The following is a 15,582-nucleotide window of genomic DNA, read 5'->3' on the forward strand; positions in this document are numbered from 1 at the left end:
GCACTGGATATCTGGCCAATCAGAGCACACCTCGCTTTTCAGACTGATGAGCTTTGTAAAAATCGACGCATTTCAAAAAGGCGGGGCATAGAGGAGATACAATAATGTACAGTATGTGGAAAATAATGTGTTTGTTGAACTTTAAACCGCATAAACACATTTCATTACACCAAATACACAAAATAATGTTATTTTTAGCAGCATCATATGACCCCTTTAATGGTGTTGTGGAAACTACTTTGAAACTGCCACGCCGCATGATTTAAAGGGATAGTTCACCCAAAAATGTAAATTCTGTCATTAATTACTCACCTCATGTCGTTCCAAACCCGTAAGACCTTTGTTCGTTCTCGGAACACAAATTGAGATATATTTGATGGAATCTGAAAGCTCTCTGACCCTCCAAAGACAGCAAGGATATTACCACGATCAACGCACAGAAACGTAGCAAGGACATCGGTAAAATAGTCCACGTGACATCAGGGGTTCAACCGTAATTTTACGTAGCTACGAGAATACTTTTTGTGCGCAAAGAAAACAGTAATAACATGATTTATTCAACAATTCTTTTCCCAGTTATCGTCTTCCGCCATTTTGGAGAGTACCCCAGAATGTAATCAAAGTAATCAGCGTTGTTTACGTTCAGTAGACAGTGCACGCATGCTGAACGTAAACAACGCTGATTACGTTGATTATTTTGTTATTTATTATTACCTTGTTATTATTGTTTTCTTTGCCCACAAAAAGTATTCTCGCAGCTTCGTAAAATTATGGTTGAACCCCTGATGTCACATGGACTATTTTACCGATGTCCTTTCTATGTTTCTGTGCGTTGATCGTGGTAACGTTAATATCCTTGCTCTCTATGGAGGCTCAGAGAGCTGTCAGATTCCATCAAAAATATCTTAATTTGTGTTCCGAAGATGAACGAAGGGCTTATGGGTTTGGAACGACATGAGGGTGAGTAATTAATGAGAGAATTTACATTTTTGGGTGACCTAACCCTTAGTAGTTTCTAACAAATATTAATTAACTACACTATTTAAAGGTGCTCAGTATTTTATTTTATTTTATTTTTTATTGACAACCTTATGTGCGGCCAAATTTACCTCAGCGGATTTCTGCATGCAAAATTGAGTACTTTCAATAGAAATCCATGCTGTAATGCTTGAGGGAGGAAAAGTCACGCAGATTAGCTCAGTAACCCCTCACTGCAGAAGAAAGATCCAGGGGGCGGGGTTGGATCGGGTTATTTAAGTAAACAAGTGGTCAAGTGCAGAAACCACAAGTGTGGGACAGGCCCCATCACTTCTCCCACAAGTTTCACAACAAACTTGCATCATGCTTCACAAAATGCTTACGTCATGCATGACAGTTGGCCTATGGTTCATAGTCATGACAGATTATTTTTGTAAAATTTTGTGTTCATCTGAAGAAAGAAAACATGAGGCATGAGGGTGAGTAAATCATGAGGGAATTTTTGTTTTTGGGTGGACTATCCCTTAAAGAGGGTAGCGCAGGCATTTGACACCTGGGAGTGAGAATGCTTTGAATATTCACAATCATTGTAACTTCCGATTTTTAATATAGCCTACTGTAAATGTGAAGAACAAATGATTATGATTCTTTAAAAGAGCATTTACTAGCCCTAATGTTCTAACATCAATTCATTTTTTATGTTTTTTCTAACATTTTACTCATTTTAGATTTTTGTTTGTGATGGAGAGTGGATTATTATCAAAAAAATAAAATGTTATGTTCCACAGAAGGACCTACAGTTTAGAACTACATAAAGGTGAGTAAAGTGAACTATTATACAAAAAGATATAATGAAAGCAAATAAATGATAAGGGGTATTGTCAGCGTTGGATTGTAAATGTTGACAGGTTGACCAATACCCACACATAGCTTTTATAATTTTACCTGTATTATCTTAAGAAAACAGTCCATTACCTTGTACAAAACAGCAACGAAACGAACTGCAACCATATTTCAATGTCACTACAATCCATAACTTAGACACAAGATGGCGGCAGCTGCGTTTGTATGAATAAGAGCGTGGGTTTAGCGCCGTCGCCATTAAACTACCCGGATGAGCTGCGTAATACAAGAGCTCTGAAATCGCATATGCTGTCTAGGTACTTTATTTGAAACTTACTTTGTAATAGTTAAAAAAGTACATTAATCATAATAGTATGATTATAGATAGCATGAATGAAATTGGGACGTAGCCTACTACGAACGTCACCTAGTCAATTCTGTAGCTTAACTACCATTCCCAAATCCTCTCTAGTGGTCTCGTGGGATATAAAGTGTCCATCAAATGTGCACTTCAGAATCTCAGCGGAAGTAGTATTTAACCCATGTACTTTTCATCTACTGTTTTTTTTTTAATACTGTGAATTCTGACACAGGCTACTATTCTTTTCACATAGCCTACCGTTTTTCAGATTTTCACATACTGTTTTTTACCTGTGAATAGGCATATTTGGACACAGCGTGGTTGCTTCTCAGTCAGAAGGCTGCATTCTAGTAAAGTTGAAGGACGACTCAATTTGAGGGATACTTGGAAGGCAGCCTTCGTTTTGCATCCTTTGTTCAGCATGTGTTCACCCATAATCCTTTGCACACTTTTGAATTCACAAAAAAATTGATTGGCAGGAAATGAGTCAGCACTGAGCTCATACAATTTCATTATTAAATGCAAGACAAAAATTTTTTTTTCAGAGATGAAGACATTGTTTTTTTGTAAATCAGGGGTTCTTGCACATTAGTGGAGGTCTTGCAGCCTCCACTAATGAGCTGATGAGTTGAATCAGGTGTGACAGATGAGGGAGACATACAAAATGTGCAGTGCTGCGGGTACTCTAGGACAGGTTTGAGAACCACTGTTGTAAAACACGTAATGCTAAAGTCAGAAAATAAAGATTTTGAACATCTTTAAGACACAAAACAAATACAATTAATAACAACGTTTTTCAGCCTTCCTAGGATGCAGCCTTGCTTTTGAGAAGCACCCTTATTTGAAACGCATAGTGCATCTGGCCTCATGTGAAAACCTGGGAAGCCCCTGAGGCTGTGCACTGGGTTTCCATCAGCTTTAGCTGGTGTGAAATGCACTGCAGTGTAATGTATGTGACAGGAGGACAGATTAAAGACTGTACAACTTCATAATATTCACATAGATTCATCCATCATCCAGAACACACAAGTGTCAGCTGTGTTTCTGCTCTTATGCCTCATATGTTTCAAAAACCTACAGAATTTTTGTTTTTTAGTCATTTAGGCCAAATGCTGCTATATGAGAGGCAGAATATTCAAAATATTCATAAACACCCACACATCCACAAAGTCTGCCTAAATGCTTTTCGTTAAAGTTTAAAATGATCTGATGTGAAGCATTTATGTCAGAATCAGACATAATCAGCTGTTTTCAGATCGAAATGCTCTTTATAAGAGAGCATCTGCTGGCGTGCAGACACATCGTTTTATTATAGTCATTCTCTTTTTTTTCTCTCATTTACTATTATCTTGCAGCTTTAAATAGCTTATTCACTGTTATGTGGCATTTGAATGAATCAGCAGAGATGATGTTCAATAATAACACAAGCCATTCAGTATTGTGTTGTGTGTGAATGTGTGCATTTCTAAACAGATATCATTCAGATAGGACCATCTTGAACCGCATAAAGAGTTTTAAATGTCACATAAATGGCAGAGCAGTGGTCCCTGAGCCCTTTAGAGTGTGTGTGAATGTATCACACAATGTTAGAGGGCCTGCCACGGTGACTTGTGCTCAACCAAATAAATGTTAGCAGCAAAGATGACACATACAGTCATACAAAAGGCTCATCCTGAATAGCTTAAAACATTCTGGCCTTGAAACAAAGCAACAATGTTTTTATGTTTCACTGTGTTGTTATATTCTCAAACAGTTGTGATTTAAGAGAGGAGTATTCATTATGCTTTAAGAGGCATTAGATGAGGTTGTCCTCTTTCTGGGCAATTATTCAGCTTGTTATTGAGACACTTTTATGCAGTCTGTGGAGGCACCTCAAAGGAATTTTAATTGCAAATGGAAGTAATAGAAACGAAGTGTCCTTTATCCACTTATGTTAATAACAACAGGTTTTATTTCATTCCAGGGGATATCTCAACTTTGAGCGTGTCTGAAACGGTTTGAAAATGCAGCAGCTTCTTATGACACTCCAACACTATTTCTAAATTTAATTATTTTGTAAATGTCTAATTGTCCAATAATTGTTTCCTTGCATCCCACACAGCATTGTAAAGCAATGCTTTGTAAAGCAAAGCACTTTTACAAGTGTAAGATGTCTAGTGAGGGTCTATATTTAAGTTTAATAACTCATTTTTTGTTGGGAGAAAGTTTTGATAACCATGAGACAAAACAGTTGTTTACCTACAGCTTCATTATGGTAGATACTAATTATATTTTAATCATTTTTTATTTTGTGTGTTTTTTTTATTAAACTCCCACTTGCCTCAAAAACATGAGGCAAGTGGAAACACTCTTACACAATAGTAGTGATTAAATACATAAATCACACTTTAAAATCTAGTGTCTTTTGTTAGTTGCCAAAGCTGAATTAAAACTGATTAAGCAATTCTGTCTCAATTAACATAATTTTATTATTACCATCCATTACATCGTTTTACAATATTAAAGATGTAAGACCACAAACTTTGATTTCAAATCAACTTTTTCCATCCAATCCTCCTTTTGTAATTTTAGAACTAGACAAAAAAACATTTTAGTTGTCCACCATTTTTTATTTATTTATTTATTTACAATACAATTTCATGTGTAATTCACTGTAAGGATGTCTTGTGCTAATATAGATACGTCTAGAGTAACTCTCCCTCTCTCATTATTCAATGAATAAAAATGATTAAAGGGGTCATATGATGCTGCTAAAAAGAACATTATTTTGTGTATTTGGTGTAAACACACATGAATAAGACATGATTGGAGACATGTTAATTTTTCAATAATTAGCCCTAAAGATGAAGTGCTCAATTTCATTACCACAAGATTAACAGTAGCCACTCGCTTTTCATTTAGGATGCCCCTTTTCTCAAACCCTCTGTTGTTTAACTGACCATATCAGGAATAAAAACTGGCCATTGCAAGGCTGTATATCAGACCATGGCCTGCCCTTTTAAAAAATGGAGCACTTACATTGCGAGCAGCTAATTATTCTGGTTGCCGCTTTCCAAGAAGTGTATTAATGTTCTCTTTCTACATGGATACATTTAATACTTCACCTCAATGAAGTGAAGCCAACATTAACATATATGGATGGGTTAAGCAAACTGTGTTATAAAATGAGCTTGGAGAGGAAGAGTGAAGAACTGTTTACTCCTTAACGCTGAGATCCTCTTTAAGCACAATATGTGGTCTTGCTTGGTCACTATTCTGCGTATAGAACATTAGTGTGCTCTGACCATTTTCTACATATAGAACATTATTATACTATGTTTCAATTCGTTTGGAACACTACTCTGCTCTTTTACTGTTCTACATGTAGAACACTATTCTGCTTTGTCACTATTCTGTAGGTATAACACTTCTCTGTCACTATTCTATATATACAGAGCACTATTCTGCTCTCATTATTCTATAACACTATTCTGCTCTCATTATTCTATAACACTATTCTGCTCTGTCACTATTCCACATGTAGAAACACCACTGTGCCCTGTCACTATACACTTCTCTTGTCACTACTCTGCATGTGGAACACTATTTTGCTCTCACACTATTCCCTTTGTACTCTGTCACTATTCTACAAGTAAAACGTGATTGCGCTTTGTCACTATTCTGCATGTGGAACACTACTGTGTGCACCCAAGCATGTGCTCTTTTCTAAAAGCCTACTTTTAATTCGATTTAATCTCATCGATAAATCAAAGCTAATCAAACCGAATTCTTCTCTCGGTACGCTGTTAAAATGTTATCTTTACAGAAAATACCCTAAGCAAGCCAGACCTCGGCAAAACAATTCCTTCTGTTATTCTTTGCAGAAATTATTATTAGGCAAATAATGTATTTTTTAGACCGTGTGCTTATAGCGACCCACAGTGGTGACATTGTGAAATACAGACACACTAAAACAATTATTTTAGAGGGAGGGTTTTTTTCCCCAACCACTTTCTTATAGCTACATAGGTCATCAGGTTATTTTTAGTAGTACGCCCAGCAAGTTAAATGTAGGTTGCGACTGACGTTCATAGCTGACAAAATATGCATTTTTGAGTGTAAACAGGTAGGTTTGCTCACCTTAAGATGCAACAAATAGCCTGCTATGTTTTAATTTCCTGTAAAATCAAGTAGGCTAATAAAACAAAGCGTACATATATCCGCTTCTTACAAATTAAAATAGGCCTGTAGCCAAGTTAAAAAAAAATTTAAGTTTATATGTTTGAGAACTCACGTGTAGTCGAGGCAAATATTTTATTTTTACTTGATGCATTGATTCATTCATACGTGTAAGTCGAGGTTTATTCACATTATCATAATTAAGATATCTTTAATCAAACCTTATCATTTAATTAGTAAAGTATTATGTATACATTTGTTACTTTTATACAAACCAAGCACAGTGTTTATACATTAAGGGACATTAAACCTGTGTAGAGGCAGAGGTGAGAAAATGTGGCGTTATCAGTGGCGTAAATGCTCGCGCATCTACGCAATTTCCTTGCGTGGGAGAGAGACACACAAGCGTCCTGTTCTCAATCTCCACAGCTCACGTCACACAAGCATATGTCTGATGTTCTGCGCAGGATAAGTTAGAGCAGGTAGTTTGAAGGTTTTCGTTTAGGCTCTATCTACCGGGACAGCACGCGCTCACCGGCGCCGTACACAACATTTAAATCCAACCATCGTGTAAAGGTCATCAGCGATCATCTCCTATGTTTGAAACAATTGTAGTGAACATGACGAGTTTGAAGGCGGTCGCCGAGCCGTTTGGTAAGTAACGTAAATCCGCTTGTTTGTAGCTGGAGAATACACGCGCTTTACACAGGACACGAGCGGCAAAATGATGGACGGTTGTTTTGTTTTGGTTCGGAGTACTTGGTTTTCAGTTTTTTTTAAATAACGTTAGCCTAATGAAGTTGGAAATGTCAAGAGGTGAACATTTACAGGGTAACTTCATGGTACAATAGGGAACATCATAGTTTATGTCATGGTGAGTGTGTGTGTGTATAGGCTATATATGTGTGTGTGTGTGTGTATACATATATATATATATATATATATATATAATAATGTTGAGTTGCATCAAATCAGGTAGACTTTCTCATGCTGAGGCTGCAGTTTGTGCTGTAAAAGGATGAAAAAACTTGTTGGTTTTGCTCTGTCTTTATTTCAAAGGACTTTACTTGTTCTTCTGTAGAGGTGACGGGGTTTATACTGCAGTATTTGCGTGTTGCTTCTGTTAGTGTATGGGTGGCCATGCAGAAGAATATCTGTGCAGAGAGTTTTGCCCTGCAGGATTATATTATGATGTGGTTTACATTTTATCTCTTCAAGTGCATCCCGAGCAAGCGGCTACATGCTCTCTGCATTCCCTGGCTGAGCAGAAACAGTCATGAATGGATTCAGGCTGCACAGGTTTAGATTCGTCTACAGTACTGACCGGGGTTAAATGTAGCACGTGTAGATTGATCTGTCCATGAGCTTAAGCTTATAGCTCTACTCCTGTAAAAAATGAAACGCGCTGGATTGTGAAAGTTTTTTTTTTTATTAGTATTGGGTATTTTTGCAGTGGGACAACATAAGTGAAAATAACTTTCCATAGATAACATCAGCTCAAGCAAGGTGCTAGGCACCCTTTTATAGCTCTACTCCTGTAAAAAATGAAACGCGCTGGATTGTGAAAGTTTTTTTTTTATTAGTATTGGGTATTTTTGCAGTGGGACAACATAAGTGAAAATAACTTTCCATAGATAACATCAGCTCAAGCAAGGTGCTAGGCACCCTTTCCGGTTTGATGCTTACATCAGAGTTTGTTGCTTGTTTTTTCCCTGCCTGTACTTTCAGCAGTCATCATGATTGCAGTGAAAGGGCAACATCCTGTTTCAGTTGAAGGTATTTCCTAGAAAATACCCTATATTTTGTGCATATGCTTTCCTTTTTTTTCAAGGACTGTTTTAGCGAACAAAAATTTCTTCTTAATTCCTCAGAATTGTGCCTTTCGTGTGAAGTAGCATTGGTGGTCAACACACACATTTCACGGTACAACCAGAGGTTAAGCTGTCTGGTGTGGGTGAGATTGTGGGGATAACCATGCATGATCAGTCTTTCCCCTCACCAAACCTCAAGCAACAGACAGTCAGTTTTATGTCTGATGTCTGAAGTTGTGTCTCTTTAGCAAATCTCAGAAACATGGAAGTCATGCTTTTTACGCTTTGCCTCTGAAATGCAACAGAAGAGTAAAATACTAATTTCGGGGACAAGTTGTCCCATGTTTCTCATTATGTATCTCTGTTCCTTGCTGTTTTTATGTTTTTTTCCAAATTTATGAATGGTTAAGTTTCGATATTTCACTAGTTACATTTTGGTTTAACATTCTTATTTACTTACAAGACTGAAAAAAATGATTGAATACAGTAGCACAACTAGCACATGACCTGTTTAAATGACTGCATTTCCATTTGTGGAAAAAACCCCAGCTCTGATTGTGTTAAAGTGTAACAGAAGTAATGACATAACTTTTCTTCTGCATTGTGACTTACATTTGATTAAAGCAGATTATTCAAAAGAATAAAATAAAACGCATGAATGTATGAATCGTTCACATTAAGATCAATAACATGTATTTAGTTTTTTATTTTTATTTAATGATGACTTTGGTTTTAAAACAGTATAAACAAAGATTGCCATTTTGTGTAGTTTTTTTTCCTTTAGACACTGAAATTAAACATTTGCATGGCTGTACAAAGCTAATCAATATTTATTAAGGCAAGCACCGTTCAATTTATGATTAGCCTAGTTGTTTGTTGCTAAACAACTCACTGTAGAATTCTAGCTATGCATTGTTTTGGTATCGCAAATTGGGGCGATAACAGAATTATTGAACAGTAAAGATATCTGTGTTTGAATCTGCCACATGCCAGTGATGCCACTGAATTACTCGCGCTGTGCTTCTCACGCAGAGACACACACACACACACGCATCTCTCACACTTCCTTCCTCTCACAGTCACTTAGTAATTTTTACTGACAGTCCTCTCTATTTCTTTATGAATGAATGAATGATGCATTTATATAGCGCTTTATTGTGTATTACTGTACACCCAAAGCGCTTTACAATCATGTTTGTGTGTGGTTGGAGGGGGGTTAGGGGTCTCTCTCCTCAACCACCACCAGTGTGCAGCATCCACCTGGATGATGCGACGGCAGCCACCAAACACAACAGATTATGTAGGTTAGACATGATTTTATACATGATATGAAAGTAGCATTGAATGGGAGGAGCAGGTTTTGAAACTCACACTCCTACGATGTTGTGGGACGCCCTACACGAAGTCTCCGAGGTTTGTTCTAGCATGTTCTCTGCTCATTTATCCACACATCTGAAAGTTAAATTTTTCTCCCTTCGCTACACTGTACACACCACCTCTCTTCAAATGTGTCCCAACATGTAGAAAGAGGAACAAAGGTGTATTGTTTTCCTTGAGGTCTTGATTCCTATGTGTGTGATGTGATGTTTGACCTCTGGGGGTCTTTACTGATGGTTTGTGCGTGTGTTTCAGTCTCTGAGATCAAATTACCCCATTCAGGTCACTGATCCACAAGCTATCAGAGGTATTTATTTATTTATTGTTTATTTATGTTGCTGCTTGTATTGGTAGTGATAAATGTGTAAAGTCATACAATGAATGATTATTTCCTGTCTGCATATTTAATCAGTTCCGCTGATCTCAGGTAATGAGAGTGGTGACCTTTGGGTCAGCCTCCACACTTTCCATATAATCGTGTTCAATAGAACATGAAGACATAAAGTGTTAATAAAAGATCAACGGGTTTATTCATAGAATCTCTGCTTCTCTACAGATCCTGTAACCCTACAGCTCAGCTCTGTTCCCCCTGGATATTTGTCATCAGCGGTGGACAGGATACGACAAGTGAGTCTTTCAATTTGCATCTTCCACTGGAAATTAGTTGGGTCTGATCACTTTCTATCATTATCTGCCGGAGTCACGTACACATTTCCGACAACATCCTTATTTATAGATTCAGACCACTCACTGTGTGGTATACTGATTCTCAAGGAGTTGTATCATGTGGGCTGTGTAAGAAATATGTGGTTTTCATATTAATGCCAAATTCCCCTGTGCATGTTTGACATGTTAGGAATCTAACATTAACCATTAAGGAATCTTAACCAAAGTATTTTGCAGACATTTCATGAAGACCCTAAAGAGTCATACCAACTTATGGGAAATGGGCATCCGATGTTCCCTTTAATGTATTTGTGCAATGTGTAATACTTAAGCCTTCTTTGTTAAATCTTTAACTTCAATAATACAATAATACCATCTCTTTTTTTTTTTTAATCACTCAGCCTGTGGAAAATGACGGTAGTGAATTTATTCCATCATCTTCTGTTTCATCAGGTATGTGTAAATATTAGAATACTACCATTCCCACTGTACACAACTGTGTATGGACATATTGGACACAATGTTATAAAAATGGGGCAATATTACGGTGGTCGAGAGAGCTCAACGTGCTGCAACTTCAGAAAACACATGCAAATAGCAGAAACGTGCTGGAAATGCTCTCAACAAAACCAAATAAAGAAACGCGCTGCAAATACTCACAACACAAACAAATACAGAAACGCAAGTACAAACCACAACGGGAGGACCCCAACAATGCCAAAATTACCCCAACAAAGCGAAAATTAACCATGTTTTTTTTTTAATATTGATTACCATTTGTATAACCACAGTTGTACAAATATCATGGTTAAAACTATGGTTAGTGTAGTAAATCCATGGTTAATTTGTGCATGTTACTAACCATTTTTTTTGTTTTCATGTTTCTTATGTAATAAATGTATTAATTAATTTTAATAGTAGGCTATGGTTAATTTTTGTAAGGTAAGTTGTAAAAGCCAGCTTACATAACCTTTCACAGTACAAAAATCTCACCTTTCAGAGCAAACATTGATAAATATGTACTAGCCATGTTCGTCACTTTGCGGTTCCCTTAAACGTTTTCGATGTGGTCTGTGCCTATTTGCAACGCGTTTCTTTATTTGGTTGTGTTGTGAGCATTTGCAGCACGTTTCTGTTTTTGCAGCGCGTTTCTTTATTTGTTTGTGTTGTGAGTATTTGCAGCATGTTTCTGTTTTTGCCGTGCGTTTCTTTATTTGGTTGTGTTGTAAGAGTGAAAAATTTAAGGGGGTCTGAATACTTTCCGTACCCACTGTATATATATATATATATATAAATAAATAAATATGTAAACATCAGTGTAAATACTTGTGTGAGTGAATCCGCTAAATTGTTCCATGAGTCATTGCTTAGCAGGGTTGCCAACTTTAAGTTCAGCTTGGAGTAAGAGGTATGGAGGGGTCTGTTTCTTTATTATAAATATATTTTTACTTATAGATCCACAAAAGATATGTTGTCCATACATTTTTGGGTAACATATTCTAATCTTTTATGTCAAATTCTTATATGTGACCCTAGACCACAAAACCAGTCATAGGGGTCCTTTTTTTTAAAGAATTTAGATTAATACATCATCTCAAATGTGAATAAATAAGCTTTCCATTGATGTATGGTTAGTTAGGATAGGACATTATTTGGCCGAGATGCAACTATTTGAAAATCTGGAATCTGAGGGTGAAAAAAATCTAAATATTGAGAAAATCACCTTTAAAGTTGTCCAAATGAAGTTCTTAGCAATGCATATTACTAATCCAAAATTAGGTTTTAATATATTTAAAGTAGGAAATTTACAAAATATCTTCATGGAGCATTTTCTTTACGTAATATCCAAATGATTTTTGGCATAAAAGAAAAACAAATTGATGAAGATGTTTTCTTAATTTGCAGGTGTTTTTTCTATTTTCAGCGCGTTGAGCTCTCTCGGCCACCGTACAATATGGTATTAATGCATTATTGCTAACAATAAATCTGTACAGTTTTCTTATCACATTCAGTTTAAGAATTAAACAGCAGATATATACAGTGGGTACGGAAAGTATTCAGACCCCCTTAAATTTTTCACTCTTTATGTATTGTTGGCTATTGCTGCAAATATACCCGTGCTACTTATGACTGGTTTTGTGGTCCAGAGTCACATATTAGAAACTAAAACCACCAGTAGGTGGCGGCAAGTTACTGTCATGAAATGAATAAGTCCTTGAATCATTTAATTTGTTAAAAAAGAACTGATTCATTCAGGAACAAAGCAAGTGACTGATGACTTTATGAATAGGTAATTTAATCATTTGCTTCTTCCTGGTCTGATGTTGCTTAACTATATTCTAAATATAAAAAACAAGAACTTATACAGACAGACATCACATCAGTAGCACAGAGTGAGAAAATGGACATATGGCATGAGAGCGTGAGAACAGTGTGAGTTGTGTGAGGGTTGGATATGACTGACAGTGATCACTGTAGAAACGGACGGAACACAACATCTGACAAGCCAATTAAAAAATAGACCTGTGCATTAAGTGATGCAGTGTAAATGCCGAGCAACAAACCTACAACAGCAACAAGCCAGGGTTGGCTGAATACATTTAGCAGCTTCTACAGTTAAAAGAAAAAAAAAAAGTAAAGCAATTTAAAAAAAAAAAAAGAAGTTTTTAAATTAAATCTAAAAATATTTGAAGGTATTAATGCATTATTATTTAATTATTATTGTGTTAATTAAATTATTAAATCTGTAGTTAACCAGTGCAAAATTATTTAAATAATTAACCCTTCTAGATTGTTGGAGTCTGGGTTTATTTAATGACATGAGACTTTGTGACTTCCTGCGCTTGCTATACTTCATACTTCAGTACAATAAAAGTACTAAAATTTGTTCAAATAAATCTAAATGCAAGACCTGATAAGAACTAGGGAGTGGAATTGGCAACTGAGCTAATGAGTGATCCTCTGTTGCCATCTACTGGTTATTTTGGTAATTTCATATCATTTTCATTTTAAAAGTGTTTGTTTTCCATCAGGTGACAGAAAGGGTTTAAAAGAAGTGTTTTAAAATAAAATGCGCTTCATAGACAAACAGCCCTCAGAGGGTTAAGAACCATGTGTAAATTGGGTTTTGTTACTGTGTGCTATTGTTACTGTTAGCATGAATTTTGGAGATATCCTGACTTTAAGCACTTTATGCAATGTCTGCTTTTCTTTCCCCACTCTGTAGACTTCGGTAAAGAACACAAGGCTTGTAAGGAGTGTTTATGTTCTGCTCCTCCACCCAAAATCAGTGACCTGATGAACGACGAAGACCTTCTGTACACTCTAAGACTGAAGCTCGATCCGACTCACTGCACTGTCAAAAACTGGAAGAACTTTGCAAGCCGCTGGGGAATGAGCTACGACGAGCTCACGCTTCTAGAGCAGCGCACACACGGTCCCACCTACCACAGTCCCACTCAAGAGTTCCTCCTGCGCTACAACCAGAAACCTGTCACGGAGCTCACCGCACTCTGCCAGCTTTACCAGCGCATTGATGTGCTTCGATTGCTCCAGAGATGGATGGAGAACGACTGGCCCTCGCGCTGGCAGCAGGCCCATTAGCTGGTACTTCACAATAACTGGACCTCAAAGGAGAAACGTGTTGGTAGAAACTGAAATTCATGACTGCATGGATGAGCAGGAGGTCAGAACACACATTACTGAACGGGTGGGACAAAGACAGGTTTTACGAGGTTGTACACTGGACGTAGTTTATTTTTTGGTAACCGTTGGCTGGTTTCATCACTCCATATGTCACCGTCTGGTTAGCTGTATTAGCTATGTGGTAAAATATATGCAACAAATATATGCAGTAGCACCCCAGCACTTCAGTTGAAAATGGAAAGACCACTCAGGTGTGATTACTCATTTAGATTCTGTCTGGAAATTCTCTGTGATTCCGGTCATACAGCATTTAATTTATTTTAATACAAACAGTCATCTGCTGGCGGTGTGCCAGTGTTGGTGGTCTTATGAAGTGTCATTTAATTAGTAACATATACTATAATGAGTCATTGTTCTCGATATCTAAATGAGTTTTAAGACAACCTTTCACCTTTATTCTTGCCTGCATTCTAGTAACAGGGTCATTCTAGAATTAATCACACAAAAACGGCATCTCCTTTCAGTGTATAAAAATGGAATCTTCTTCATTGTTTTACATGAATTTGAGCATGTAAAACATTGTGATACATATCAAAATTCCCATTGCACTGCTCACTGAGCACTTGAATTTAGTATCATGTTTGGTATGAATGGCACTTATTTTTTTTTATTATTATTTTGAGACTTTAAGAAAGATTTAGCATGTCTCTGAGAAAGGAGTGGTAAAATAGCAGTATAACTGCAGAGAACAGTGGATCTGGAAGTTGACTGGACTTTATTGAAAATATTAGTTTCAAAAATGCAGGGTCCGGCTGTTTCAAAATGTATGGTCAAATGTAAATTACAATGCAGGTAGTAGGGTAGAATGTGACAACATTACCTCTTCTAAACAAGACTTTAAAAAGTGTTTGGTTTTGTGCCATGTACTCTACCTAGCTTTTTATTTCCTGTGTCTAAAAATTAAAGCCTGTTTATGTGCATCAGGGGTTCTCTGTTTAAAAATAAAACTTTTATATACACAGTATCTGAATATTTGTTATACCTACCATTATAGTGTAAATACAAAGTATTTTTCATCTGCAATACATTATGAACTACTGGCATCGCTTGAATGTCAGTGGTGAATAATGGTCTGACATCATCAAAACTGGAGTGAGTGTTAAAATTAATTTTCCATGCAGTGATCATATCATAAACTTTATTGAAGTCTTTTGAGAGATTTGTGCCCTTGCAAATATAGGTACATGCTTCATGAAACACACAAAGACACACGTGATATTTAATAGATGTAAAAATTTGACTTATTTTATTTATTTATTTTTTCCAATTTGCAGTACTGACAAATATATAGATGTATATAATTGGAATGGAAATAAGTATAAACAAAAGACTATATATTAGATAATATTACATAAAAACAGTGACAAATAAGACAGAATGAGAGATTCAGCATATTTTCCTTCATGTTCTTGTCAATGTTTTGAGAAGATATAATCATTGCACATTTAAAGAGAACTTTATACAATTATGTATATAACTGATTATAAAAATAAGTACATCTCTGTTAATACTCCACCCATTTTAAAAGTAAACAGCTGGAGGTGAATTTTTTTACATATTATTTTACATATGCACTATGCAGTGGGTGTGGAACTACACTAACAAGGCTCTTGGTTTTATTTAAGGTTTAATCTGTTGGCAAACCAAGCATGTTGTTCAAGCTGAGGGCAATCTTGGTGTCAT

General features: G+C 36.4%; 1 protein-coding gene across 1 annotated transcript; it reads left to right on the forward strand.

Moving 5' to 3' along the window:
* Nucleotides 1-9,777: 9,777 nt before the first annotated feature.
* On the forward strand, nt 9,778-14,861 carry edaradd (EDAR-associated death domain; the record flags this gene model as incomplete). Its single annotated transcript, XM_016558504.1, has 4 exons — nt 9,778-9,835; nt 10,085-10,155; nt 10,596-10,647; nt 13,421-14,861. Coding segments are annotated over 4 exons (558 nt in total), but the record flags the coding sequence as incomplete, so codon positions are not given.
* Nucleotides 14,862-15,582: the final 721 nt, after the last annotated feature.

The sequence above is a fragment of the Sinocyclocheilus rhinocerous genome, unplaced genomic scaffold (genome assembly GCF_001515625.1).
Source record: "Sinocyclocheilus rhinocerous isolate Xijiao unplaced genomic scaffold, SAMN03320098_v1.1 scaffold851, whole genome shotgun sequence".
Taxonomy (NCBI): Eukaryota; Metazoa; Chordata; class Actinopteri; order Cypriniformes; family Cyprinidae; genus Sinocyclocheilus; species Sinocyclocheilus rhinocerous.